This window comes from Anopheles gambiae, chromosome 2, assembly GCF_943734735.2.
Source record: "Anopheles gambiae chromosome 2, idAnoGambNW_F1_1, whole genome shotgun sequence".
Classification (NCBI taxonomy): Eukaryota; Metazoa; Arthropoda; class Insecta; order Diptera; family Culicidae; genus Anopheles; species Anopheles gambiae.
Window position 1 is genome coordinate 112405717 of NC_064601.1, and position 24473 is coordinate 112430189.

Here is a 24473-nt window from a genome sequence, read left to right on the forward strand (position 1 = left end):
TTGAGTCGGAACCGAGCAGGTGTTACTAGTTCGACTGGCTAAATTGGAAGCGACTAGAGCGAAACTACCTCACTCGTACCTCATAAACGTAACCAGCAAATTCCTAACCCTCTCAAACAAGCGTTCTGATTGCTATCGTACGAAAAAGAGGGCGGAAAACTCAAACTCCCATTCAATCTGGTAGAACAAATGAGGAAAACTGCAACTAATTGGTACGATTAGACGTCGATATGGCAGAGATTTCAGCATTCAGCAAGTGATGACGTTTTGTTAAGAATGTGTTAATTGTGGGCACGCTGTGCGTTGAATACAGCACCACAGTGCTGGGCGCTTGTTTAACAATGTTTTCCACTCATGTATGAGAGTGATGAAGATTCCTGAATGTAATTGTTAGCTCAAGGGGAGTTGTTTGATCATTACATCGATCATATCCACATTTCCAGTACACTCTCAGTTCAATTGTACCCATCGCGTACTTACCGGGCACGAGTCGAGAGGTTCCTCTTCTGGTGTTAACGCCAGCGACGACTTCCGATGGCCGTACCGGCCTGAACTGCTGGAGGTTCCACCTGCAAGCAAACGAGACGTGAGACGAGATGAGCGAAAAATATTAGAAAAAAGCATTGTTTGTGCAAAACAGCAGTTTCTTAGCTTTAACATGGAAAGCATGGAAAATGTAGGTACAACTAGCAGAGTAAAAGAAACGGGGAAGCATGGCACTAACGAGCGAAAAATTCACGGCGGATCTATCACACTGTGGTCGAGGTCGATTTTCAACATCCAAAATTAACCAATGTCATAACGGAAGTGGTGGAATCTGCGTTTTCTCATTGTGCTCTTTTGCCTTCTCGTTTGCTTTCTTTCTATTGTTTTGTTACGTTGTTTTTTGCTGCTTCGTTTGAATTCCTCTTTCGGATGGGAGTGCAACCTGACAAAAGCCCCCGTCAAGTTCAAGCACCGCGGAGCTCGTGCGGGGTGGAAATCCGTCAACTGGCGTGCAATCTCATCACGCAATCCGCTTCAAGATGAAGATCAAATCGGATCCATCATCGCGACGGAGAGTGATGCAAATGCCTTTCCGAGAGTTAACTGAGGGTGAAGAAGATCGAGCGATCGAGCACCCAGCTTCTTTTGCTGCGATAATTGGCCTCTCCGTGCGGCATGCTGTGTGTGTGTGAGGCTGTGCATCCGAAACGCTTCCAAAACAACTAACGAATCGGCGAAAGAGGGTGTATATGAGAGGGATGGAGCAGCAAAAAAAAAAGGTAACAACACACGAAAAGAGCTTTTTTCCCGTTGCTTAATTTTGATGGCTTGATATACCCCGGCCTGCCCGCCACAACTCTTCCCCTCTCGACGTGCGTGTACTTTCGCTTTCGATGGGCTCAATTAATGAGCCGGATGAGAACTGCTGCAAATCGCGAAGGCAGCGCGAGCGCGGTGGCAACAGTCGAAACAAAACCTACCTCCGTTGGACGCTTGCGCACGGCTGCGGACGGGCAGATTGATGGATGATGCGTTTGTCCGGTCCAAAAAGCGGAGAGGTTGGTTTGGGTGAGGGAAAGAGGCGGCGAAAAAGATTATCAAATCGCTTTTGGTCGGCACTTCACGCAGATCGGCCAGGAAGTGACCCATCATCGCGAAAATGCAAAACCGATCAGCGGTGTGTGTTGTTAAGGGGGGGAATCAACGGGTTTTCGCTACTGGGAATGTTATGTTTCCGTTTTGGCCGGTGGAACTTCAACGCTGAGAAGCAATTAAACACGAATGGAGCAGCCAAGAGTTGAACAAAATTGTCAAAACAATTGTAGCGCGTGTGAGATGTACCAACTAGTTTGGTCCTTCGAACCGGATCAATCGAGCATGAAGCTTTTCTCCCTTTACAATCTGTAAGCTTTAAGTGCTTTCATCGAATCTCACAAAGCCACACACACCCACTATTACCGAATGCAATTATGGTGTTTGTGCTGGTGTCTCTAGTCTCCAGACACAGGGAAAATAACCTCTTGTTGGTCACCTTGCGGTGCGTCAACCTTTCCTACGATGACCCTGGTAATCAAAGTTTCCTTCTCGATGGGCGAGTTCGTGGCCACCCCAGTACGAGTTCGTGTGTTTTCGACGCAAACCCCCATTACTGTGAAACGAGTTCAAGGAACGGGGACTGCAATCGAAATGAAAATAAAAGTACGTCAACTGTGTGCAACGTACTCCCACACACTCTGGGGCGGTGGAGAAAAGATGGAAAATGGCAAACATTGCACAAACACAATTTGCTCGAGCTCTTGCACGGGGCTTGCGAGGGAGGAGCAAGGAAGCCTTTAATTGAGACCAGCGGTGAGTGGAAATTGAACATTGAACGGGGATGTACGGTTGAACTATTTTTCTCGCCCGGTAGCAAATTATTTTCCCAGCATGTGGTATCCTTGCTCGTATGGACACTGGTTCATCGAAGGGAGAGATAGAAAGTGAGAGGAAGAGAGAAAGGAAAAGGCCATCTCACATACGGTCACCGGGGTACGTGCTACGCTGTGGGGCAAAATCAATCATTTATCATTAAGATAAATCACAAGAGTTCGTTTGAAATCGAAGCGATCGGCTGTGGCTGAAGGGGTACGAGCGGATGGTACGATTCGTTCTGTCCGTGTCCTCCCGAGCCTTCTGGTGCCCAGTTGTGGTGAAGATGAATTTGTGCACGTACCAAACTATTGATGAGATATGTGCGGTAGCCACACAGTGGAGTGGATGGGTGGGTTGAACTGTACGTGGAAAATTGTTCGAGGAAATTATCACAACTCGATCGATTCTGTAGCACATTCACTTTGACAAAAGTTGAGCAAGCAAACTCATCTGCTAGAAATGTGTGTGTACATTGTTCGTAAGATAAAACGTGGCATTATTGTTCAGAAAGGAAGAACAAACACTGGCTGACAATCAACCGCTCCGGCAGCAATATCAAACGAAGCGTCCAACCCTCAGCCTTTTATTAATTGTACATTGCCTCGAGACAAAAGCATTGACATTTCGGTGACTTCATTAACTTTTGCAAACTCTCTCTCTTGGCTGATTGCTTTAGTAGGGGGGGGGGGGGGGGGGGGGGGGGGAGAAGAGATAAAGAACACTTTTTGATGGAACGGACGAGCTTCAATTGTTGAAACAGATAATTCCGTCCTTCGTGGAGGTAGGAGCTTTCAGAAGTAAATCACGCCGAAAACATCAAAGAGCTACCAGAAGGGATGAATGGAATTAGGAGCTTCTGGGCTTAGTGTGTCTTCCACTCAAACGCTTTGAGATGGTTAATAGGATTTATTCGTTTAATTTCGGCTCAAGATGAATAGTGACTATGATATCATTATCTTGTATTTGAAGCTGTTTACGATACGCTGTGATCGCTCTTTGGTAGATGAGTAACACCTTAAAAAACGAAACAATGAAGTAGGACACACACACACGCAGGTGTAGGGATGATCGATCTGGTACGATAATGAGCGATTTGCATACATGCCGATCTCGAATGATTTGCAAATCTTGCTATAAATATGTAAAAATCCACACCGAAAATAGCGACGCGAGAAGATATCCGCTTTACCTACTGCCAATGGACCACTCCTTGCGAGAGGAGAGGAGAAATCATCTCACAAATCTTGGTTGGCAATCTTCAAAACTGTCACCAATGCGGCAAATCCGCCAACGAGAGAAAGTTTGCATATTTACCAAAAATTTGTGACAAAATTGTGAACATCTTTCCGCATACAGTACAGTGGAGGGAAAGAGCCGCCCATGTGTGCCCATGTTTGTCTTGTATTTTTGCCTCGAAACTCACACAGAAGGCAGGTTTGTTGAAGTCGGGGTTTTTTTTCGGGGGCATTTGTTTAACCTGTTTGGCACCTGTGCGAGTGTTTTCGAATTCAACGTCAATATCCAGTGGGCTTAACATTCTCTCCACCAAGCGTGTGATAGTGGTGTCGGCACCGGTGAAATGTGTGAGATTTCGTAGCCAAAAGATCGCTAGAAATGGATAGGAGGAGAGATGGCAGGTGTACAGTTGCCGTGGGCACTTTCTTTCTCGCGGATGCAATGACGCATAATTGTTTGCCTTTTTGATCGTCCGGAGAGAGAGAGAGAGAGAGCACGATCCAAGCTTCCAGGCAACTCCGTCCGAAGTATCCAAGACCCCAACCAACACGTACACACGCGCATGCAATTATGAGCGGGTAGATTAGAAATTTTGCGTGCCTGCGAGCATAATCTCGCACAATGCGACTCGATTAATGCCATCTGCAACACCATGGGCGATGGGAGAAGGGTACGCATCATTCTTCGAATTGCCACATGCAATAGCACTGGGCGGTTGAAGGCTGTTGAACTGCTGTGGCGGGAATTTCGGAAGCAACCGACCTGCCAACCCCACACCAGCACCAAACGACCTTTAATAAATGTGTGCACGTGGCACCCGAAATGTGAAGACTTTCCCATTGAGTAATAGAGTTATTCCACGTACCAAAGCCGGGGGAGAAAGACTTATGCATGCTCCCGCCATACGGCTTTGAAGATACGGCTGTGCTTATGTTTGCCTTGGGCTTGAACTTGCCCGAGTACGAGTCCGGTTCGTACGGCGATGCCCCATTCTCGGTCACGGAATGGCGAAAGTACTTACTGGAGAGCGAAAAGACGAGGAAAGGGGTCGGGTAAGTAATAAGTCATAAGTCATAAACGGTTCCACTTGACGTCGGTGCCACTGTTGAACGTTTGTGTGTAAGGTAGCACAAAGTGTCTGTTTTGGGCCACAATGGGATGAATTGTGTGGCGGTGGCGATTTTAAAATGTGACGGAAGTAAACTAAACCTCTTCAAACTTCATTCCAGCAAGGGAAACGAAAAGGGAAAGTGGTATGAATGAAGTCAATTATCCAGTCCGGTATGTGAGTGAAGTCTCCAGAGCACCCAAACATATCTCGTTGCGACGTGATTTATGCTTTAATTAACGTCTTATTTATGTTTGTTATTCCACTATCCAGAAATTGGATTAATTTGTGTTAATTACAGCTCTTTATTGGCAAATATGAGATAAACATTAGCTGGATGTATGGAAACGAATATCGTTTTTAAAATTACCTTAAGATAATTGGTGAAAAATGGCTCTAGATTGTTGTATAAATTTCCGCCTTAATTTCACCAGATAAAACGCTCCCGAACATTAAGCAATCAGCCGTATCTTAAACGACGCTCAAATGTTTCACTGTTTTTCCCCGATCAGTCAACCACTTTCGATGTTTTACCACGCTGCTGATAATAAAAAGGAAAAGTGCCGTAGATGAACCTGTTCTGCCAGCCCGCTAACCGGCTGATCGAACATCTTGAATAAAACGGTGCTCGAGCTACTTACAAGAATCCGGAATTGAGCGAGAAATTCCAGCTCCAGTGGCAAAGGGTTGGTTTACTGCACGGACCAGACCAGCGGGTGGGTAGCACGGGGAGGATTTAATCCATCGAAAAGCTTCAGAGAACCGTTGCGCCTGTCCATCCGCCCGCTATCGCTTAGAATGCGTTCCAATAAAAAAAGCGTTCTCGCTATCTTAATTCTTGCAGACGCGCGATGAATTGAACCCATTGGGAGAATGGCCACCGATGACTGCTGCCCCCACAGTTTTATGACTTATAGGTGAATTAAGCTGCCCCGTTTTTTTTTTTGTAGGGCCTCTGACAAGCAGCCCATTGGGAGCCGTTACAACGACGAGCATCCAATAAACCGGCGTCCACGATGCCACCACTCGAAGGAAATTGGTATGCTCTTGTACGCCGGCACGCGCTTTATCTGAAATGTCGCATCGGCCAATCGGGGTTTTGGGTGATTGTAGGCGATGGAAGAATTGTTTGATTTATCCAAACGAGCTGCAGCCCTCGGCCCTCGGAAGGTCGATTGAATGGAGCTTATTTTTGCTCGTAAATTCCATCAGAGACGACGACGGTTCGCTGCAATTGGAAATTCGAAGGGCAAGGGCATTTCCAGTGTACCCCGTTGGCCTTGGGTCACAAGACGATCGTTTCGTTTTATTGGCACATCGAAATGAGCCGGGAGAATAGTAGGGGTGGATGATTTAATTGCACAATAAGTTGTGGGATTAGGAAGAAATGAAGACGTAATGACGGTCATATGCATTGGTGAGTTTGTATAAATATCCCAACAGAATAGTTTTGTTTATGAACATTTGTATAAAAACGGGAAGAAGCTGGAACCACAATGCAAATGAAAAGCGGATGATTAAACGGACAGACATATGCAAACAATTAAACACCACCAATTACGAGCAAAACTAACCAGCACAGTAAATAATGAACCTGACAATTAGCTGCCCTCTAAGAGAAACTCAACGATCATCGCAAATTAAAGCCTTTCGCGGTATTATGATCAGGTACCGGAGAGGGGTGTGAGAAACACCAGCACCCGATGATTGCAACAATATCGTTAAAGTAATGAAGAAAAATGTTGGAAAATATAAACTCACTCAGAGAAATCATCCCTCGAGGCGGGATTTGTACGGAGCAAACAGACATAACAGAGACAAAGCAAAAAAAAAAACAACCTCACGTTCGAAAGAAAACTGTCCCCGGCAATCACCCCCGCAGTTGGGTTTGTCGAGGTTATGCCCCCGACCGCTCGTGCTCCATTGTGTGTGAAAAATTGTACGGATCGTTAGAAAATTCTCACATCTAAATCACACTGCGCCGTTGCACGGCTGCCGTCACTTTCCAGTGCCGCTTTGACACTGGGCCCGAGTGGTAGCGGGTGTGCCAGACCATCAACGGGCGGGTACGCGTTCTCCCATCCCATGTGGTGTATCGGCCGAGACCGAGCATAACTACGTCAGTGCGCAAGCGAGCTCATCATGTTCAGCACCTTTTTCGCCGGTGAAAGGGCACCGCTAGACGCGACACGTCGAAGCATGGCCCGGGTGAAAATGAAAGCAAACAGCAGCAGCATCATCACAAGAGGGCGAGCGCAAATATTATCAAAGCGAAGCTCCACATATAACACTAGATAATGCGATCACACGCGGCCTCGCCCGGGGTATCAAACCATTCCTCTGCGTGTGTGGTGTGTGATTTCGCTTCACTTTTTCACTCCTTCCCCATCAGCTTTTCATCTCGTGCAAGTGCATCGTGTTGCTGCACCAGTCAATGAACTGCATCATCGCATCTATTGCATCGTGCGAAGAAGCGACTCATACGCGCGCTCGTCGCCCAAACTCCAAAACCTGCTGATAATAGTTCCATTTGCAAGACCGTGCCGAAGCGCGTACGAGCGCGTTGCGTTTCAATGCATCGTGCTATTGACTTTCCAGCAAAAAAAGGTGTGCCAAAACTCGTCGTACTCCGCTCGTACTGTTTGACTGTTTGAAAACGGATCTAATGGAAACGAGCAAGTCGATAACGGGTGAGCCACCATGCACCGGGAATTGCAATCAGCTGCACACGCGTTCGCTGTGTGATGTGATCTGATCTTGTTTAGCAGCTAGTGGTGGAAAATTTCATTTTCCGTTTTTCTCCATCGCTGTGTGAAGGTGAAGCGGGTAGCGGCTGATCTGACAGCGGTATTCCAGGTTCGTGGTTTGCTCATTAGCGATTCCGATGCAAATCCTCGGGTCCCCACATGCTGTGACACGCTACACTCAATGTACCGAATGTGGTACAAGTGACTTTGTTGGAGCCAGATGTATACTGTTTTCGATAAAGGTGTGTAGCATAGATGTAAATTTGAATTGTTTTTAACGAAACCTTACTTTGCAGACTGTGAAGAACAGATGAAATCTCTCACATTGTTGCATAGTTTTTCATAGCATTCAGGCACACTTGCTCATTCTAGTGTCATTGAGTTTAAAATCTCGCTTCTCATCTGCAACAAACAAAAAAACAAACATAGCACCAATCCCTAAGCGTACCTTCACCCGGGACCTCACCAGCGTAAGGTGTCAAATCGAGCATAAACTAATCGATAGCGGAAAGCACATTACGATCAAACGGCAGTGGGTGTTTAACTGGATCCCCCCCGAGGCAGCACCCAGGCACCCAGAGTACCTCTTTCATACTGTGTTAAAACCACTTCCGTTACCAGTGGAACACCTCCGTAACATGAGCCGGTTGAATGAGAGCGTACGTTGTCGTCATAAACAAGGCTTGTTTTTCATTGCCTTTTCCTCTGAGCGCCTCTCGCGGCCCCTTCGCATTAATTTGCTCGTTGATCTAGTGGTTAAGCAGCTTCATTAATGTATCGATCGCTGTTTGCTGAGGAGGTACTCCGGGAAAGAGTGGAATGGTTGCATATCACGAGCATTCGAGGCATGGCATTCGCATGCAAACGCTGCTAACGATCTTTCAATTCGAGCGATCGAGCCATTTTTTTTTTTTGCGTGATCTTATTTAAATTGCTCAATGCGGGGGAAATGACTTGGAAAAAAGAGCACCAAGGGATAGAGAGCAATGAAATCGAGCAGGTTTCTTTATCGGGATTACAGTTTTAACGATTCAGTGTTGTGATCGGCACTGTCGTGATATGTAAATCAAAATGACGCACATATGTTGGAAAAGTGGTGCCATCGTCAGGCACGGGCAAAGTCGACCAAAAAAACTCACACACCAACTTCTAATCCAATTATTGGAACGTTTGTTCCAGCTCGGTGCGGAGAATGTAATTGACTTTTTTATCATCGTAGCTCTCCCAAGGATATGTTGAGTGCCACGCTTGACCATCACTGCTTGTTGAAGGACGTTTTCTCGGTCGTGTTCCCAGAAACAAAGTATCAACTCGTGGCAGAAATCGATAGCCGACAGTTCAATCTTCCCACTTCCGGCATTGGAACGGCAATAAGAGGGACAGAGAATAAACTTATTAAAAGTTATAATAAAACTTTCGTGCTCATTTTCTGGTATTCATTCATTGCAGGAGACAATTTTTGTGGCCATGAATGCTTCCAGCGTTATGGCACGAGTGAAAGAAGGAAAGTAATGTCACATCTCACGCAGAAAGATATAGGTTGATTGGTAGAGGGAGAGTAATATAAGGAATTTAAATGATTATTCGTCTACAATTCAACAAAAGCTTCGTGTTGAAAGAGATTAAGAAACCACAGGAATTCATTGGAATTGTAGACGGCAGGAGAATACCGGGTTCCATTTTTTTTCCACCAACGTCACGTAATTGTAGCCAGCAGGGAACCGTGACGTGGCTTTTTAAAATTTGAACACCACCGTGATAATAACACAAGGTTCTTGTTCCTTTTACTGTGTCCCTTCGTCCCTTCCTTCGCGCTCTAGCGTCCTGTTGGGACGAACGCAAAAGGAATCGAGAGTGGTCGGCCGGCATCAATCAAAATTTTGTATGGTTTTGGGCAATGATGAGGTCAAATCCTTGCGCTAATGCAATACACCGTGGGCACCTCAAACTGCGCTTCCTAGCCGTGGGTTCTAATGCCTCCTTAAAGAAATCCGTCAAGTGAGAATGCTCTTTGAAAGCTTTATCCAATGCTTGAACGGGAACGGAAGCGGCGTAAAAAGAGGAAAGAACAACAAGGTCCATCAGTAACGCGGCACGATGTCCCTTGCCGACCCGTTCAGAAGAATTCGACCCAGATCTTCTACCTGCCCTCTGTCTGCTCGGTCTGTTTGTATGCTTGGTTCGTGTGTGTGAAGTATAAATCAAATCAAAATCAGAACGAATCGCCGTCGCCGACAAGTGTCGGGAAAGGAGTCATACGGCCGTGCGGTAGTGAGCAAGAATGGTTTCTTAATGTCTTTTCTAAGCCGTTGGCTTCCTTTAAGGCTGCCTCACCCGTCGGCTACGCAACGCACCCAAAGGCTTTTCTTACAAATCTTTCGCTTCAATTCTATTACGCGGCGGCAATCATCGTCACTCCGGGCCGGTAGACGTAGCGAAGGAAGTTGGTAGAAAGATTGATGGAACTGTTGGCTCCAAAAGCGCCCGCGGTTGAACGGGCTTTGGTCGAGAAAATATCGAAACCCGGTGCGGAAAGTCACAAGTACTCTCGAATAACATGACGAGGGCGGTGAGAAGCCGAGTCTCAGGGAGATCAGGACCGGGACTGATCGTTATGATTATTACTCGGAAACATGTGAAACGAATTAACGAATTCGATAGTCGACCGGGAGAGCAAACGGTGGTGAGAAAAGGGTAAGCGTTGCGTGTTGGGATCCAGCCCCTAAAGATTGTGGTAACAAAATCACTCACTCACTGTTTCCGTGCTTCCTCAAGCGGAATCCATTTCGAAGAATGATGTTCTATTCTTTCAAAAACGTTACCAAACCCACGATATCGCGACCTTTGATGGGGTTTAATTGTCCCAGCGATAAATTGAGCGCGAGAATCACATAAATAGAATAAATGGATAACGCCACAATGGACGCAGGAGGATATAAGGGATAGATTTAAAGAATTCGGGTGGCATCAAACGACAGATTCAGGTTATTAGAAAAGGACGACGGTCCTCCTCAAGTTTAAGTTACTTTTTTAAGCTTTTGTGTCCTGTTGAGTTAGCCTGTATCTAGAATCTTCTCGATGTAAAAGGATTGCGTGATAGAATCCGAGAATGAGTGTATAATTATTGAGCTGATGTTGAAGTAGTTTTCTGAAGCTTTCCTCAAAGTATCTTTTCACTTAAATAGAGAAGAAATAATTATTTTCCAATTTGAGCGGCCAAACAGGCCACACTCTGCTTAGCATCCATCAATTAGAAGATCATTTCCGAAAACTGGTTTGTGTCTGTAGCAACATTGGAGAGCACTCCAACAGGAAGATTGTTTTGTATCCCGTAAAGGGCCAGTTACATAGAATCATTCAATTAGAAATAGAACCAGCATCCATCTCGAATGGTTTCAATCGCTTTGCGTCTAACTGTAGATAATGAATTGGACTTGGTATCGTTTGGAAATGCTTTCAGTAATAGTTTTCTAAAAGTTCCTAAAAAAATTCCCAATTACAGAGAAAAAGTCGAACATGTTCCTCCATTAATATCGTAAAAGGGTACTTTTCTCTGAGTTTTTTGCTAATCCCAGAAGGGAGATGAAAACAAACCGGGATAAACCCTTAAGAATTGCACCATTACCAGCCACGCTGGAGCTCGGTTACGGTAATGATGAAGCTGGGTAAGCTTGTCGTTTTTTTTTGTACGTTGAGAAAACAATCACTGTAAACTTCTTGGAAGAATCAGCCAACCCTTACCGACAAAAAGGTTTACCGACCAAAAAAGCAGCAAAGGTACACGAAATGGGTCACATATTGGTTCTTCAAACAGGAAAATGGAAGCAAAGGTATTTCAAACATTTTCTTTGCCGTTGGTGAGGCATGGTTATTGTTGATCTTGGGGAGCTTGAGAACAGTTGTAAGGGGTTGTGTTCATGCAAAGCACGTGAACCTGTCATCAATGCCCCGAAGCTAATTGAAACACATCGCTCAGCGTGGCTCCCATCCGGTCCGAAGGACCGAACTAAATCTGTCCATAATGGGCACACAACTACGGCACCCGCGTTGCGAACGTTTAAGGATAACGACCACGCAACAACCCACCCACCCGTAAGCTCGTTGCTTAGAGATTGGAAAATCGGACGAAACCGGAATTCTTTCTGTTCGTTTCCAATCGGAGAATCTCAAGCATGTAATACCTTGCTTTACCCAATTTCAGTGAGCAAATTGAACCCCAAAACGGGTATGAAATTGAGTTACGAATTCTTGCGTTGATAAGCCCAGCCATCGTCCTCTTGCAACGGTTTTCACGTACCTAAGGTTGCTTTGTAGAAGTTTTGTGTTGTGGAAGCTTTTCCGGCAAGATACCGTTGGCAGAGGAGATAGAAAAGAGGGACACGCGTGTGTCAAATCTTGGGACGAAACTTTTGTCATGAAAGTGAGCTGATGACACCTTCGTTAGCCGCTAAATACCTCGTTCGGTTCAAGGGTTTGGGCGCCCATCCGTTTTGGGGTTCAAACTCCCCTTTGGGAAGGCTTCCGAAATTAAATTGAGGTCAGTGACAACTCAATAACACTTTGATCGCAATGCTAAACTATACTCTAACCTGGCCCAAAAGTCTGCGACGGAAAGCGAACGTTAGAGAGCGTACGATGACTTACGAGCTTGGGAGATCATCCAGCTGAGAAGCGATGAGAAAGCGATTAAGAGTGGTAACTAATTTGGTATCAATATATTCCATACCATACCGGTGCTACATTCGAACACGCCGGACAAGCTGTTTGATTATGCTAATATATCCGATCAGACGTTGCAACGTACGTTGGGAGACTGCCTGCGTATGGACGGTCTTTACGCGTTGGTCATCAAGAAAAAAAAACCTGCCGTTGGTGATGAATGGTGAAGCTGTGGGGCTTGTGAAAGCCACACAGGAACACTATCCTGCAAACTTTTGTTTTCGTTGACAACCCCGAAACGCTTTACCATGCCCTAGAAACGTAATGGCAATGATTTAGCAGACGAATTCACAAACGAGCCTCTCGCCAAAGCGTCGAGGAACAAAAAAAATCTCCCTCATGGAACTTCACACCAGGGGGTGTGTGTGTGTATGTGGGAGATTAATGCCGCTCTGGCCATCATATTGGCGCATTGGTCCGGTGTCGGCCCGAGACCGGTTCCGAGCGCTTTACACGAAAGTAAACAGCTTCCCTCTTTCCTGCTGCAGCACAATATTTACCAACATATGCCGGCGGGGCCTAAACGCTACAAAAAAGGCGTTAAACGTAGCAATATTGTTCTCTCTCTCTTTTCATTTCACTTTTGTTGTGCGGTGTCTGTGTGTGGAGTAAAAGTTTTGCAATAAACTCGTGTACGCAAAACCCCTTTTTCTCGTGAGCGAATTGCGTACGATCGTGAGTGAGTTTTGTGCTTTGGGTTTGCTCTGTGAGTTGAGCGAGCGTTGGATGGTCGCGCTGGTCAATCATCAGTGCAAAAGCATTGGATGGTAATTACGGGAAAATTTGGAAAATTCGACATGACGTAATGCAAAAATACGTTCGCGCTGATGCATTGAGTGAAGTAGAAAGCTAATAATCGTATTTCGTGGTATAAGGGGATTGCAATGAGTTATGAAATCTGCTATGCAACATGCATATGGATCAGAAAATAATGACAAACAAATCAACAAACTCATCATAAAACACCAGACGATTCTTCGTCGAACATAGCGGTGTTGATGATATTCACATCTGACCTCCTTATTCTGCCAGTCGAGCTCCTAACACTCTTTCTCTTTAAACTCCACCAAAATTCCTCCAAAACTCCACCGACCACATACTTTCTCAGCAGTGTCATTGCTTTCATGTTTCCTTTTGTTCTTTTACTCCCCATTTTTCGCCTTCGATTAATAAAGATCCTGCTCCGATGGCGAAGAAAGTGATCGTGCGTACCATCGATGGCATCGAAATGGGGGCATAATCCAGCAGCTCCACTCACGAGCGATTATTTCTGGACCCTTCATTATGTTTGCTCCAAATTACCGCCGATAGGTTCGCGTCAACAAAAAATCTGCCGGATCATCAGCAGAGCACGCGTCGATGACAGACGGAGCCACGCGTTTGATGATGGACACAGTTTAGGAGGCGATCTGTTCGCTCACCGAAGCTCCAGTGGTGAGCTGGCTGTGAGTGTGCGAAAAAAGTGCGCTCCATCTCTCCGCTCCAAGAGCCAAGCGAAAGGGGAAATTGCACGATCGCCCAGCCGATGATGTGGGGTGATGATGTTGCCGGGAGCTTTCGTTTTCATTTGCGGTTAACCGGGGACCCCTAGTGCCACCGATCACCGGGAGCACGGGAAACAAGAAACGTGTGAGAGAGCAAAACAGAGGGAGATAATGTTGGAGCTTGTGGAGCGTGCTAAAAAAACTGCCAATCTGCGGGAGAAAGAGTTGCTCTGCGGATTGCTTCGTGTTTCTTTTTTGGAACCACAGAAAGGAACAAATTTGCCATCGGTTGGGAGAGAAAGCAACGGCACGGTTTTGGAGCAGCGCTGGAACCACGCTGGAGCGGCAGAGCGTTGGACCAGAGCAGCATCCAGCACAAGATTGCGCGAACTGGTCCGGCGGTGTGTCTTGGAACAGAGTGTGGTCAGTACTCTCCAAACGAATCGAAAGTGAATGCGGGTTTTAGGGGGAATGTTCGAGCTTCCCAAGAAACTTCCCATCAAAAGTGTCAGAATGTGTGCTACGTGTATCTGTGCTTGATCGTGTGTGATACAAACTTCAGAGTATTTAGTAAGCTGATCCAGTGCAATGTAACACGATCACAAACCCATCACGATCATCATTATCGTCATTCTGGATGATCTTGCTGGCGGGTTTGAAAAGATCAGGCAGTAACTCACCGACCTGTCAAGCTCCAAGGTACCAAAGGCGAAAAAAAAACAAAGGCGATGCTCCCTGGCGGTGTCAAAGGTGAGGGAGAAAACAGCAAGAGAGCGCTGGCACACAACCCTTCCCTGGCTGGAAGGAAAAGCTGCGGGCGCTATAGGTGCGCTGCTGGGAACTACCGGCTGTACAGTGAGCGTGTGTGTGTGTTTGGTGCGTTTACGATCGCATTTGAGCGATCGTTAGCTAACTATGGCCCGTGTAGAAGCAATGGGAAAATGTGGCGCTCAGCTGTGGCTGGTTGTGAGAAGATTGTTTTTTTTTTTATTTAAAACCCGCCGTTTTCAACGCATTTTCTTTAAGGGGGGCATTTGTTGACAAGTAATGTGCGAGTGAAACAAAACAGTACAGGAAAGGAACGAAAGAAGAAAACACAAAAACCCACACGACAACAAAGACCGGCGGGGAATGAGTGAGAGAAGAAACTACAAATTAATAGTGAAATGAAACAGGGTAAAAAAAAAACAAAAACAATTAAACAGCTCGCGATAGTGAGAGAGTGCGTGAGATGAGCTCGCAGCATCCGCTTCCGATGTGAGCAGTGAACCAGAGTGATCCAGTGAGCAGGTCTCACGCCCGAGCTCTCTCACTCGGCGTAAAATGCATAACAAAAGAAGACGAAATGCGAAGCCACACGGTGGATGATGCTCTGTTTATCATTACGTCGAAAGCATTCCGCCGGGGCGTTTTGTCTGTTGTTTTGCCCTTTCTTTCTTGCGCCTTCTTCTCGTTCGTACGCTACCTTCGCGGCGCGGTCTCCTCTCTGTGGTTCCTCGTCTTCACAGCGAGACGCTCGATCGCGGCGGCTGGATCTTGCGCTACGGGCTACGGTACGACCCGCTGCCTCAAGACGGCATTAATACGTTAGAAGGTGCCGAACGGTAAAGACACACTTCAGTGTTTGCGGAGTCGATCTACAATCGCGGTCGCTTGTCGCTTCGCTGATCGCACCGATCCTCTCGCAGATCAGGTGGAAAATTGAATCGTTTAGCAGGAAGTTAACATAAAGTAATTTGTGCCTAGTGGTTGCGAGGGCGGGCTTGATATCTCTTTTTGTGTGATAAATGTGGCCGTTAATTCGATAATCGAGTTTGATTTTGCTTTAGTGTTCTTTGGGTTTAGATGTTGAATTTTAATTGAACAAATGTTTCAAAGCAAATATTTTCACTAGCTTTGATTAAATCAGTGAACAATTGTAAAAACATTTCCCCTTTTTATGGCGTCACGTGCAGCGTTCATTGCAGCGGCGTGAACAATGCACCAAACGTAATTTGACCCTTTTCCTTGTTTGTTTACAGCAGACTTTCGTTTCATTCCGCGCGCAATGCAGAAAGAAAGCATCCTTTCCGTGGTATGGAAAGGCGCAGTGAGTGTCGTGCCGTTTGGTAGCCAGCGCTCTAAAGGCTCGAGATAAAGCACCATAAAATCCCGAGCACCGTGTACGAGTGAAGTAATAAAACAAAAAAGTGTGAGAAACGCAATGCAGCCGTCTGTAGCCGAACCGAACAGGCTGACCAAACAGTGAAAGCTCATGCTGTCTCGGAAGGAATTGTAATAAAATTCGGTGTCGCTTGAAGTTGCCGCGTGCAAGTGCAAGTGGTCGCTGCTCCACCGTGCCCACTTGTTTGTTTATTTCAGTGTGATTCGAATCCTTAGAGCGCCCAACGGGGGGGTTCCAGGCGAAGTGTAAGAAGTGTTGTGCTGCTGCCGTTTTGGTACTGTAGGTTAATCCGGCTCCTTTGGAAGGAACTGCCGATAGGCGCGGGAGAAAGGAAAGGTGATATTTTGCAGTGCGCGAATTTAATCCGATCCCGCGCGCCGGTCGCGTTGAACCAAAACTAAACGACACGGGGTTTGGTGACATGGTGCCTTCGTTTGTAATGATGATGATGGTGTAGTGGTAGCTGTGTTTGAAGTGAAGTGCTAGAGCGTCCTCGGAATCAGTGGAAAAGTGTGGTGAACGAGTAGAATAAGAGGAAAACCATTTCCGTCGTGGCCATCGTTCTTGAAGTTGATTCGCGTAATCAGCTCAGTGGTTCCGTTGGTGGGGTGGAGCCGCCACCGCCAGTCACTGGCCCATGGTCTTTGATGTGCGTGTGTGTGTGTGCGGTAAGGTGGTGAAGCAGGCGAAAGCAAGTATTTGCCCGGCAGGATATTATCCTCGGATTTAGGTGACGGCTGAATAGGAAGAGAAACGATCCTTTTTTTGCCGCTGCACCATGGCGATGGTAAGTGAATGCTGTCCGAATGTTGATCATAAGTTCTCGTTTATTGTTGTTGCCTTTATTGCTTTGTTGGGGGTTTTTTACGAGTAATTTAAAAGCTTTTCCTGGAAGTGCGGGTATTAAGTTGAGCCTATTTAAACAAATGTTTTATATTTCTTGTTAAACACAATGATAACTGTTATTATTAATGAGCAAAAGTAATTCAAAATTAGGCCGTTCGAACCACATTTCTTCAACCATTCTTGTCAAATTTTATTTCTAAGAACGTGTTGCACTCTTTCCAAAAACGTAAGTTTTCAAACATCAAACATAAAACAGACCGCCCTACCGAAAAAAATGAACAAACCTTCAAGAAATAGGTCCACATTCATGGTTTTTCTCGATATCAAACGAACATGCCAACGAGATAAAAAAAATAAATAAACCAAAAAAGCCAACACGTGCTCACCGGGCCCGGAGCCTTTTTGTGTTCCGAGCAATGCAACTGAAGTGCACTGGAGAAATTCCTTTCCCTTCCAGGAAACTCGCAACCACGACCACCACTACAACCACTACTGACCTGCAATCTTTTGCGCCCTCGAGAGCAGCCAGTTTTTATTGCGTCCGTTCCTGCATTTCTACGCTGACAGGAAGCCCACGGGAACGCAGGTGACACACACACACACACACACACACACACACACACACACACACACACACACACATACACACGTGCGGGGTTTAAAAGAAAGCCGGGCGCAAGTGAAGGTATTTCAAGAAGTTCAAACAACTTCCACATAAACACAGACACACACAAGGAACAGATACAGGGGTGTAAGGGGAGTTGAAAAGCGGCTCCGGTGTCAACTTTGACAACAAGCTCGGAATTAAAATGTTTGAAGGCAAATGTTTGCCCTTTTGCGTATTGACACTGGGCAGGAGCGGTTAAAGGGCGGTGGTGGTCCCCACTAACCTTGTTGCTCCTTTGCCGGCGGGAACGGGTCGCCCTTGTTTTTTGGGACACACTCTTGTACGGGCTTTTGATCGAAATCACGTTTGAACGATTTACAGCCACCCGACCCGGGCGACTGACCCGGGCCCTTTCCCACCGTTACAACAACTTCACCTGCCACGAGACCGTTGAAATTTCAAAGCCAACATTTTGTTTGCCGAGGGTTTATGTTTCGCGGAAAAATATAATGAAATATCGGTTTCCGGCTCACCAAGCGTCACGCGAACTCCACTGTAAACACCAATAAAGGTTTGGTTGGAGATTTTTACAACGGGCTGTACGCGTGTGTTTGTTTGTTTTCACGCGCTTTTCCGGAAATGGCAGAAACGGACGGGATGGAAGGGGAAAGCGAGAGACTATCCGGGCAAAGTGGCCGGATGTTTGGAGTTTTTGGCAAATAAACCCAATGGAGTTTGGATGGGCATGAAATGGTGAAATGGGGATGAGTGGCAAATAAATGTTAACGGCCAAATATGCCAAACATTTCATGCCAATTTGGGAGTTGCAGCAGGTGCAATTATTACCCACCAGCTGCACCCAGCCACACCATTCATTTGTCCCACAAAATTGCAATTATTCATCGTTACAGCGCATTGTTTGCATATTTTTACATACTCGCAAAATGGTAGCAAAACGGTAGCCGCAAAATTTGAGCGATTTCAACCTCCCAACATTATGCGTTCGATTGCATATGCAATCCATTGGAGCAATTGGAGTGAATAACAATATTTTCGCATTCGCAGCCATGGCTGACCTTTCAAGCATTCAATTATCGAGCCCAAAATATGGGTATTGAGGTTATGGGATTATGAAATATTTGTAAAAATAAAGGCACACAACCTGTTGATTGATGCCGCAAGGCACACAAAATAAAGCGAACACTCTCGAACGCTTCTGATGCATTATCGAGTCAAACAGAAAAGCAGGTTGCACTCACGTAATTCCAGGGATTTGCGTTGATACTGCGACTTCTTACATCACGCACTACGCAAATTGCACAATTGCACTCTAACCGTACGACCTGTCTCTTTCTCTCCCTCTCTCTATCTCTCTCTTTTGCTCTCGCTTCGCAAATAATAATACCGATTAACCGCAATGCGAGAGCGAGAAATCAATCAAACCGCCGTTGTTGCAAACCACAGCAGCACCAGCAGCAGCCATTCATGCCAATTATTCCAACACTCCAATACGACCCCGAATCAAGTGCAAACACGTACCCCTTCTGTTTAATGCACACCACCCGAGCACACGCAATACAATCATTCATCCAGCGATGCAGATGATCGCTCCATCGATCGTTCGCTCCGATTCGGTGGCTCTAATGGTATTATCGCATCGCTTGGGGGGTTGTTGGCGTTGTTTTTCGCTTGAAGAGGGGCCAGTTGGTGCCGATATGAGGGGTGAAAACAACCTCCGTCACGTGGAGGCGTACCGCTTCCTGGTGTTGGTGGGGGGCATGGTGTGGGAAAGTTGACGCAAGAAAGCTCCGCGCGAGCAGAAGGGAAAATCTTACACACCTTTTCTTTGTCTTTAAGTTAGCGGGTGTGCTACGGCTTGTTCGTTCTGTTGTGCAATCTATTCCACCTAAATAGAACAATGCTGTCTCAGTGTGGTTTTGTTTTGTGGAAATTAAGCTCGCCTCGTGCCGGGAGTAAAATGCTCATTATACTCGGAAAGAAAACGGATTGCTTATTATCGCAAGCACATCACAATTAATAGGGTTGAAGCTGGCATGAAAGTGGAGAAAACCCCCTGTTGGACCTCCCGCCAGCACTGTACTACGCTACCAGTGGTACACAAGGCGCCCATTTTCTTTCCCTTTCAGCACACTTTTGTTTGCTGCTCTTGCATCCTGCACCCCGATGCGCGATCACGACCGATTGATCGATTGCATAAATCAACATTCGACCGAGTACGGCGCTTGGTGCATAAATTGTCATCCCTTCCCTTGCGTTTTTGCTTGCGTTCTCTGTTGACTTGCCGTTGTAAGATGCTTATAAAGTGGAAGAGACACGCCACCTCCACCAGCACGGTGTGCGGCGCGGGTGGTCCCGGACCTTATGCGCGTCATCGCATCATATTCTTCCGTTTTTCTTTCCCCCGATTGCATTAAGGGTTTCTTCACGGCTCTTTCCCTTTGGCCCAGTTTTTTCCCCTCCCCATCCCGTACACCTTCCACCAGGAATGGTAAGCGTTTAGCTATGACAAACAATTTACAGTTCGCTTCCACTGCTTTCTTCCACGCAGAGGACGCAAACGGGACGGCCGGCACTCATTACGCAAACAAATCATTTGCATTTATTGGTCTCACCCAGTGTACGCGTGTGTGTGTTTGTGTCTGGACGGGCGAGAACGGGTCATGAGCTGGATCATGCAGGCGGGTGTTACATCGAAGGTGACACAACTCTGTATGGCTTTTCTTGGTGCTGCTGGGAGCAAAAATGCCGTCTTGCGAGGTGACGTTCTGAACACTTCCAAAGCAAAGAGAGAAGGAGGCTAATTGACTTTTGGACGACTTTTCTTTGCTGACGTCGATGGATGGAAGTTTTATTACACACTCTGAGTGTTTTGTTTGATGCTTCTTTTAGATGAAATACACCGGAAATGAGGCCATGTTCCCGCTGCATAATTTTACCATCAATCTATTGCAATTTCAGTGCTTTTAATGACAAAAATTTACAAATCAACGTCGTTAAATTAATGCTCCCAAAACTGTACTGTAAAATTCGATTGTTTAAAAGCTTGGCGAATTTCATTCCCTCGCCAAATTTTTCTCATCATAACGTAACACCCACCCCCCGGCTGGGGGTTGCTAAAATGGATTTAACGCTTTAAAAAAAAGAATCGGAAGACGAAATTAGTTAATCTTTTGCTGCAAAAGTAGCACCATTAATCAACCCGTAATAAAATAGCAGTCGCAAACATCGGACGAGTCAGCTCTTCTCGATCGCCCTCACCAAACGCGTGCGAAAACAAACTCCCCCAAATGCACAAATGCTCAAATGAGCGAAAGCTGAAGCTGAAACACAGCAACAAAGCCTCTGGTCTGGCTGCTTTAAATGAGGAGAAAATCAGTTAGAAACAGTCGAGCCCACACCCAACATGATGTCGCGAAAACAGCGCAGGCTTCTTTTTCGCGACGAGGGCTGAGAAGGTGGAAGCTGTCACCCAGCACCGCCTTATTAGTCTCCCGTTCTTCAAACCGAGCGGCTCTCGGCAATCAGCTGGCAGTGCAAACAGCGAACAGATGATAAATGGTGCTCGGTGTCAAACGATTATATGCGTTCGAGTCCGTCATAAAGTCGCACTGGCCACACTGGACTGGGCTGTGGACTCTTATTTTTAATGCACACCCGCCGTGTGTCTCTCTCGCTCGTGCTCGTGGAGGTGTTGATGGAGTGATAAATGCGGGTCTGCGCTAATCAGTTAATCAATTACTAACTAGCGCAACCCTCGGCCGCGGGGAAACGCGCTGAACCTTTCTGCACTGACAGTGCCGGGAAAAATGGCTCTCGCGTGTCAAAGCATAAGATTTATGCTAAAATGATTGCAAAGTGCGACAAAGTAAAGGCAGCTAGGTGTGTGCGTGTTGTGGAGATGAATGTTATGTTTGCTGGTACGCAGACTAGCGGCTTTCGGTGGGCTTTTGATTGATGGCGAACCGTTTAATCAACTGTAATCAGGCTAAGGAGAGATGTTTCCCTGATAAAAGGGCGGCAAATGGGTTTACGCGATTTAAAGTCAATTTTCCTTTGATAATGGCTGATGAATACTTCCGGAATGGATGAAGCATTGGAGCAGAAATCTTCTCAGCTATCGACAAGCCTATTCCAGAAAGATAAAGGCAACGATTCAAACTTTTTTGCACTTTGATTAAATTACATTTTCTCAATTTCAATTCAAATCGATTGTTGTTGCTGTTGTTGGGAGTCTTCAATTTATCGCTCACTATTTTATGCTCATTCCGTGATATATATTCCACCTCCAATGGGCTTTCCGAAAACAACGATCCCATGGGCAACTTTAGTCGTGAAACGATTTAGACGACCATCAAAAATGTGACTTCTCCTCCGCCCTGTCAAAAGTGACATTTCCATCGAAAATCTTATCAACGGAACTCCGGCACAGCACAGGAGATAAAACATCACCGTCTCCGTTCCAAATTCCCGGGCACCGATCGTTCCCCGTCCACTACTGGGAATCAAGTTTTTAGATTTAGGTTCTTTTTTGTTTTTTTGGTCGTGCAAAAATCGCTTTTCAAACACACAAAGCCCCCCGAAACAGCTCCGGAAACGAACGATGAACGATTTGAAATTCCAATTTTTGCCATCAAAGTCCACGGGCACACACTCTTCCACACACCCAGGGGGGTCTGGCTGCCGCCTGCTTCCGGCCTGCCTGATAATAATGTCCCCAAAGCGTGGAGCTGTGGGGTCACACCCGCTGTGGGGAGAGGTTGTTTTTTGCTAGGGCTTCCCGCAGAAAGTGAAATCAGCGAATCAGCACTCGCCCGCACCGCGACGGTGGTCGACAGTCGTCATCAGAGTTGGGCGCGCGCGCGCGCGTGTGTGTCTATATGTCACTTATGTTTTATTCATTTGCGATCAATTCCTGGACTCTGGTATCTCCTTCTTCTACCCCGAAAACCGCACAAGACAGCACAGGAAGGTGTGTGGTGTGTGGTGGCAGCAGCATAGTTTACATTTCGCGCTGTTCCTGTTGCTGTTGAGATCCAACGAGATGAGAAGCATTTGACGCTGTAAAGCACATCAAAATAGGAACCAAACAGCGCAGAACGGTTATCGGAATTTGGCACAGCAAGGCGATACACACCGCGTTTCCGGATTTGGGCAAAAAAACTTAAATTTTGAATCCATCCAGTTTTTGGGAAATTCCTTCCGAACGAGTCTTTGACAGCAATTGTGAGAGGGTGGACGCCTCCGAAGAGAAATGGAGAATAACTCGAAGGACTTTGCATAGTTTGAATTAATTTATCCAAAGTGCATAACGTGCGGGACGTGCCAAAACAAAGCAAAGCAACACAAAGCGTGACATAAAAATAATTTTTCATAAAACAGCACTTTCACTTGCGTCCTCCGACGGTGGAGCTGGTAGAGTGCGTCGCGACGAAGGGAGGGAAGTGGAAGTTGGTCATTCCTTTTCAAGTTTTGGCACGCTGTTAAGAGGGAGACCCATTTGGCAGTGGAATTTATTTTATTTATCTGCATTTATCTTCGCACGATCGTTTGTCTTGATTCCTGTTTTGATTATACTTTTGTGTGTGTGTTGTTTTGGGCCATATCGGAGGGTTTTTTTTTCGACATAAAAGATACACCAAACCTGTATAAACATAATTAAAAATGCTGTTTTTTTTAGCATCACGAGCGAAAAGTGTGCCATTTTCATTAGCTTAATTTGTGCCTTGTTGAGCGAGTGAGGGCCAAGTTATGCTTTAATTCTGGTAAAAGGAAGTCCCTTGGAGGGGGTGGAGGTTACGCTTACAGGTTCGTACGCTTCTAATACCGCCACTGATGGGCTCGCCTTCTTGCGCTTCCTTTTTTGCCCTTTACTGGGCGTGTTTTTCGGGATAAAAACCGTAAAATAATCCTAACAAACAATTCCACGAATTTCACAGTGGACGAATGCTTACCCCTTGTCTGCCTCTCTGTCTCATCACTCGGTACGATCTTTGATGTCTCCGGGGAGATAGTACGCAGAGAGAGAGAGAGAGCACCCCAAAAAACAGTCTATTCATCGGCTTTTGACCGAAAATTTAATTCCCATTCTCTACCGGCTCGAGTCAGCTTTTAATCGCACGGTCAGGCTGACAGCATCCTCCTCCAAGCTGCCCTTTTGATTTCCCCCTCACCGCTCTGAGTTTGGTGAAAGAATCAACGATGAATGGCGCTGATAGCAGTCAGTACGCACCAACCGATGGACAGCCCAGCTCCGGGTGGTACTATCGCGCAATGTTTTTCCCCGTTCCGTCCGGTACCGGTTTGGTGGTCAATGTCGTGATCTTCTGCTCATCCGTTGTAAAATCCACCGGCGGAGAAAGCCTCCCGAAATAAAAACAACAACAAAATACCTGGACGGCGCGAAAAACAAGCGCGTATACCTTTCAGTTTCGTACAATGCTGCATACATTCCCCCGGGCAGCGGGATTGTTTCTCATTCCTCTGAGCGCCCGGGCCGGGAATGGCTCCGCCGCGCACAGCGCAAAGGGCGGGAAAACAATGGTCAAGAGAGGGTTTCGTGTGATTTAAAGAGAAAAACTGACCACACGCTCAGCGGACCGGGCGTACCAGCGAAAGTTATTACGCGCGCGCGAGTGCGCGGGAACTTTGGGGACGCACCACCTCACTGGCAAACCTTTTACGCAACACACAACTTACGCGTGGGGCCATTTTCCGAACCCGCCGTACTGGTGTGCAATTCCAATGGAAGGCTTATTTGCGGCCTTTTGTTTTTCGCCTTCCCTGCTGCTGGTGAAGAAGATTTTGGCTTTCGATAGGGGAGTGAACAACCTGTTCCTCCACGATCACGATGTCGCTTGTTAGGTGGCGGAGGTGCCAGCTTCCGCAGCAATTGCGATTGCCCGCGGCCGGAAGTTGCCTCATCTCGGGCAGTGGCGGTGCGTAATTTCGGACACCGGCTCCGTCGCACCATCTTCACATCATCTTTCATCATCGCCCAATGCGCGGCTGGTGCCCGGTGAAAGATCGCTTTTGTAATGATGCGCAGCGGTGGTGTAGAAGATGGTGGCTGGGAAAGGTTAATTCATGGTGAAGTTTCACTTCACGCTCGCACGTTCAAACCCCTCAGTTTTCACACACACACACA

General features: G+C 46.5%; 1 protein-coding gene across 22 annotated transcripts in view; it reads right to left on the bottom strand.

Moving 5' to 3' along the window:
- Positions 1-24473, bottom strand: part of LOC1269950 (high affinity cAMP-specific and IBMX-insensitive 3',5'-cyclic phosphodiesterase 8) — a 130486-nt gene that overhangs the window by 17237 nt on the left and 88776 nt on the right. For all 22 annotated transcript variants that reach the window (XM_308604.5, XM_061642250.1, XM_061642255.1 and 19 more), the window contains one exon: positions 481-569. In XM_308604.5, coding sequence (XP_308604.5) covers positions 481-569 — 89 coding nt within the window. The remainder of the gene's footprint in view (positions 1-480; positions 570-24473) is intronic.